At 41.2% G+C, this 6,228-nt stretch overlaps 1 protein-coding gene across 1 annotated transcript; it reads right to left on the bottom strand.

The window, feature by feature from the left end:
• Positions 1-3,221: 3,221 nt before the first annotated feature.
• Positions 3,222-5,009, bottom strand: TKTL2 (transketolase-like 2). The gene is given in 4 exon segments (XM_008581634.1): positions 3,222-3,514; positions 3,517-4,443; positions 4,446-4,817; positions 4,820-5,009. Coding segments are annotated over 4 exon segments (1,686 nt in total). The 5' UTR covers positions 4,914-5,009.
• Between the last annotated feature and the right edge of the window lie 1,219 nt (positions 5,010-6,228).

Below are 6,228 nucleotides of genomic sequence, written 5' to 3'. Positions count from 1 at the left end.
GCAACCCTCAGTGTTGCCCCCGCACCGGGCCGGGGACCGGCAACGGGATTGCAACCCTCAGCGTCGCCCCCATGCCTCGCTCAGCCAGTGAGCGGGAACCGGTCTGTATGTGGGATCCGAACCCTCGAGCAGGAGCGCCACCGCGCTTCCCAAGCGGCGCACTATCCAGTGCGCCACCGGGCCGGCCCTAAGATGTAAATGTTTAACCACTGAATCCAGATTGGATTTTTGTAAAGTAACCACAGAATTGTCTGTTACCTAGAGGTACATGGGAAAGTCATGGGTTCTGTCCAACTTTCCATTGAGAGCCACAGTTAAGTTTACCCACATTGAATTCTTTTTAAAGAGACAGAGGGAAACAAAAGTTTTGTTTTAATCTCGTTATAAATCATTTATATTCAATGTGCTTGTTACCAAAATATTTCAATATTATAAATATTGAATTTAAAATAGATAAAAATATTATACAAAGAGTTACATTTCTTCTTAGTATAACTGGTTTGACTGCAGTGACTCAACTCTTGTACATATAATCACAAAATACTTTTATTTTTCCATTAACTGCTGTCGTCTGTATTCTGTTGAAACCTCTTCTATCCCTTTCCATTATATATAAAGCACCCTTAACATTGTCTCTAATTTCCTAACACTTTCAGTCACTTTCAGTTATTAGAATAGCTTCATTATCACAAGACTTAGCTGCACATTCTTTAAGCCTACAATCTCAAAATTCTTTCTCCCCAGTTGCTTCACTGAGAGTTGAAGAGAAGGGCAGTCTTCTTTCTCACATCTTTCCTCTATCCCATTTCCTAATAGTATCTTCTAATAGATCCTGTGCCCTCTCTGTTCAACACCACTACTGATCTGTTTTATAAACTCAGCAAGGTTTAGGGCCAACTGATTCCAACTGAGGGATTTAATAGCGAGTAGCTACTCTAAGAGTTGGTGGCTCCTTTCTAGGGGATGTTATAACTTTCTATTGTTCCCAAACTCCAGGCATCACACAGAATTTCTCTGATACATGTACCTCTTTAGTCCTCAATGTGGTGGTTTCTGGCAAGCGTGCAACCTCCAATCCTGATAGAGTTAAACCAGTGATCACATTGTTCATCAAAACTACATCTTCACAAGCTTCAGCAGATAAGAGTTAGCATTAGTCAGGATGATTCTGTCCTAAGGTTTCTATTGACACTTAAAAGATCTCAGGATAAATTCAAGGCTAGAGAACATTCAATATTTTGAAATTGGATATGATTCTATCTTACTTTAAGAGTTGTAGATACAAGTCTCCCCTTCTATTTCTTCTCTATGAAGCTGATAGCCACTGGTTGATAGCTCGTGAAATCAAACCTTTACAGGAGAGATTCTGAAGGGCTTCCCCACCCTCCTACAAAAAAATATAACTTATGGTGGTCTCTGAAATTCCATTAGACATTAAAAAACTGATCTACTGTCATTATTAAAAGTGTGTTTATGCATGTTTGGTTGGAAACAGACCATTTTGCATCCCACATTCATGTTATAAAGTAATAAAAACTGAAGACCTTCTCCAGAAGGCACACCCAAGTTATGACAAGCAATTTTGTGTTCTTGTTTTATCTATTTTACTGTGTGTCTGAATTAATGTTATCCATCTTTAAGGTATGAAAAATGTAAGGTTGGAGTCATATTTATCATATTTAGTATTACCCCACTCATAGATAGATGTCATATTTGATTGATGTTACTAGATCTGAATGACTATTTTGGAAGATCCAGTTATATATTTCATGGTAGCAAATACAATTAAATGGATTTTTCAGTAAAATGTGAGGTAAAATATTTCTGCTTATTTGCATTTTCCAAATGACAAACAGTGATCCTATATCAAGTGTTTTTATTTTTACATAATAATTTTTTAAGTCTTATGAAAAATAGAACATTTTACAGAAGAAGAAACTAGCTCAGAGTAAAAGGACAGTAGCCGAATGAGTAGGCTCTGGTTTCTCCAATTCCCAGGTTAGTATTTTTTGGTTTCTTTCATACCTTCTAGAACAAGCATTGCCCAGACAAATTGGTTATGCCTCCGAAGAACTTAATGAGGACATTTAATGAGTGCAATAAAAATAAGGAACTAATTACCTAACGTAAACACACTGGGAGCAATTTCAATTTACTTTGGAACCTTGGGTCCATCTTTAATACCTGACTGGGACTTCTTTCTTGTATTCCAAGCATATAATGTATGCACTTACGCCTACAAGTAAGGAGTCTGCTTAAGGGTTGGCTCTTCAGTCCAGACATCACTCTCTAGTAGTTTATTTCCAGCCCTGCTCTTTTTCCACGTTTGCTGTTGGAGGACATGCCTCTGTTTGTTTCTGAGTGAGAAACGAGTTTCTTCCTTACTTACAATTATTGCACTGAGAAACCAAATTATACATACATGGCACAAACTAAATAAAGCATCTGGTTTTTAAATGTTTTATTACATTGACTTTAGTATCTTTAGTACATGAATATAATCAAGTTAGCAATTTGGTTTGGTCATATAAAAAGTGGAACATTTCTGAATCTTCACAAAACAGTATATATAGAGTGCAGACTAGAACTAGTTATGCTTTTTTTCTCTTTACAGAGCAGTCACCACAAGCAGTGTTGCACATCGTAAGTGCTTTCGGTGATGCTCTACAGACTCTAAACTACAGAGGGGAGATGAAAGCAAACTTCAGAGGACATTCCAAGGTAACTACAGTTTAAAGTTACCCAGGAAACTGCAGTTGTAGGACGGTATTATATGAAAACTAAAACTGGCTTCAAGACCAAACTATTGATGTCTACAATCAAATTCACATTTTCTTAACTTACAAACAAATTACACACATTTAAGAAACAGTTACCTCTACATTGATCTCCAACCCAGTCAGTTATTTGTAGTCTTATCAGAAAACTTTCTATTTTGTAGTTGTTCTATTTCCTATTCTGTTATTTAAAATTTTATAACTCACTCAAAAATGAGAGTGACATTTGTTTGTATAGTTAGAGTTTAACAGAAAAGTAGTTAACTGGAATTTCTGAATTAGGAATAAAAAAGGTGTTAAATAGTTTTGCTTTTAAAAAAAGTACAATTGTATAGATATAAATGATGGTTTTGTAGCAACAAGCGTGGATTTAATACTCATATAAAGATACCAGTGTTTTAAGACAAAAGCCAACAAACTTGACTTTTTAAAAACTGAGCCACTTTAGTTCATTAAAGTAGATTTCACAGCTGCTATGATGTGTCCAGCACTGATTCCAGACCTATCCATCAATTCACTAGGTTTCCCACTTCGAGGTACTCCTGACACTGCCAGCTGATGAACAAGGATGTCAGGCTCCCTGGAGACAGCTGCGCATATAGCTTCTCCGACGCCACCTTCTCTATGGTGATCCTCCACTGTGATAACCCGGCCACCTGTGGCTTTTGCACTGGAGATGATTGCAGCAGTATCCAGGGGTTTAATGGTAAATGGGTCAATGACACAGATAGAAAAACCTGTTGAGAAAGGTCATCAGCGGCTGCTAAAGCTTCATGTAGAGCAACTCCAGCTCCAATAACTGTGACCTTGTCATTGACAATGTGGCGGACCACCTTAGCCTGTCCAATCTCAAAATTTTCTTGTGGAGTATAAATAACTGCAGTTTTTGGTCGGCTGGTTAGAATGAAGCATATCCCCCTGGTATTGTTGGCCAGATAAACAGCATGCTCTGTTGAGATAGCATCACTTGGATAGAAAAGAGTGCAATTGGGAATGCTTCGGAACGTAGCTAGATCCTCCAGGGCCATCTGGGAAGGTCCGTCTTCACCAATGAATATCTCACAGTGGGAACCAATAAGATTGATATTGGCTTGAGAGATGGCTCCCATATGGATCTGATCAAACGCTCGGGTCAAAAAGGCAGCGAAGGTACTAGCAAAAGCAATGGTTCGATCACGTGTGGCAGCAATAAAGCACTCTACGAAACGCTCAGGGTGTTCTCTCTTAAATATCTCAGAAAAGGTGGAGTTCTTTGTGTCACCATCCAGAACCATAACTCTCTCGTTTGCATGACCCAGTTTGGCCAGAGCCAAACCACATGCTTTTCGAGTAGCTATCATGTCACCAACCTTGTAAGCAGGTGGAGAGGTCATTTTTATATTCGTGATGCTGATTTGAGGTGAATGTTCAACAGGGGGTCTTGGTATGAGATTCCTGTCGGTATGTATCTGACTCTCTGTTAATTTGATAATTGCATGTGCTCTTCCCTCTGGCATTGGCTTTCCATGCCAATTTTGTGCATCCTCAATGTTAGGAATACCCCGACCCTTGAAGGTCTTGGCAACTATAGCAGCAGGCTTGTTCTTCACTTGAGAGGTTTGCAAAAACTCCTGGCACAAGGCCTCCACATCAGGGCCATCCACTGTGTAAGTATTCCACCCAAAGCTTCACGGCGATGCTGATAGATGTCTATGCAGTGCTCAAGGGGTGTGGTGCCACTTAGTCCCAAGCGGTTCACGTCGATGACTACCACGAGATTGTCCAAACTGTAGTGGGAAGCAAAGGCCAAAGCCTCCCAGACAGAGCCTTCCGAAGATTCACCATCTCCCATCAGGCAGAACGCCCGGTAGCTGGCCTTGTCGGAGTCCTTACCAGTGTAAGCCATTCCACAGGCAGCGCCTAATCCTTGCCCAAGGGACCCTGTTGCCAAGTCTAGTCGAGGGGTGGGATGTCCCTCCAAGTCTCAGTGACTTTTCCTCAAGCTCAGCAGATCGGCTTCCCTGATGCTGCCCACCTCTGCCCAAGCAGCATAGAGCACTGAGTAGCACGGCCCTTGGAGAGGATGAACCGGCCGCTGTCGGGGTGTTGTGGGTCTCTCTGTCTATACCTCATCGTGTGAAAGAAGAGGATGGACATGATCTCCGCTGCACTGCAGCACGACGTGCGGTGGCCGGAGCTGGAGGCACACGTGGCCCTGATGGAATGGATCCGCAGGCGGTTGGCCGTGTCCCGCAGAGCAAATGCCGCCCGAGCGAGCGTCGCTCCACAGTTCTGCCTCGTGACCACCCGCAGGAACGAGCTCGGTGAGCAGCCGAGGCGTGCAGAGGGCTGGGCCGCCGCTTGGCCCCGGGTGGGCACCTCCTTGCCCGCGCACCGCCCCTGCACCTGTGCCCAGCCGGATGGACTTTTAATAATTACTCGATCCCTTGCATGTTCAAAAATAAAAACATTTCTTTATACCTTTCTCATGCTATACATTCAAAAGGGAACATTCTTATATTCATGTCTACTTTAAAACGTTCATGGAAAGATTCACATTACCTTTTAATTCTATTTTTCCATGAACTTTTTGATGTACCCTCAGATCACAGGCAGCTGTTTGTGAAGTTGTGTTTTTTTATGCATTAACACTGTATCAAAGACATCTTCACAATTTTGTATCAGAACATTACTAGAAAGCATCCAAAGTCACTTTCAACCAAACTAGTATGTCAACAGTTTCTCAGAGCAACTAAAACTTCTGAATCTCGGGCTTACATATAGAAATATGACTAATGTGACCAAACGTTGCAGGAAGAACAAATCTAAAACCACTCAATGGCAGAATATCTAGAACTGCAATTTCCCCTGCGTATGCTAAGGTGCTATTACTGTGTTAAAATTAGGAAGCCACTGGGCTGAGGTAGCCTCACCTCCCTGGGGTCCCACCTAAGCAAACGGAAACCCAACTCAGGGTAAAAGGTAAACTTTTACTTAAGGCTTAACCAGTCAGAAACCACCAACTAACCTCTAACTTGGAATTTTCCACTGAAATGGCCCAAATAAGGACACTGCTTCACTGTAAACAACTAAATACTTTCTTTACCTTTCTTCCAGATTGATCCTATATAAGCCTTCTCCTCGGATTCCTTCAGGGGGAGCTGCTGCGTTCATGAGTTACTGAATATCCAAATACTGTTTCTTTTAGGTAGGTTGTAAGTGCACGAACCATATTAACTTCTTTAAATATCCCAACAACTCTGTGATGTAAGTACTATTTTTATTGTCATTTTACAGGAGAGGAAACCGAGCCACGAAGATATTAAAAAACTTGTTCAAGATCACACAGCTAGGAAGTGCCATATCTCATATGGAGAATACCATAGGTATTATGAGAAATACTTCAACAACTTCTTAGAAAAATGCCTGAGAGCAACTCTCCCAGATAAGTTTGAGAAACAGAAGATGTTCA

This window comes from Galeopterus variegatus, unplaced genomic scaffold (assembly GCF_000696425.1).
Source record: "Galeopterus variegatus unplaced genomic scaffold, G_variegatus-3.0.2 Scaffold2415, whole genome shotgun sequence".
In the NCBI taxonomy this organism is placed as follows: Eukaryota; Metazoa; Chordata; class Mammalia; order Dermoptera; family Cynocephalidae; genus Galeopterus; species Galeopterus variegatus.
The sequence above is the reverse complement of the archived record's forward strand: the minus strand, read 5'-3'. Positions and strand labels throughout refer to the sequence as shown.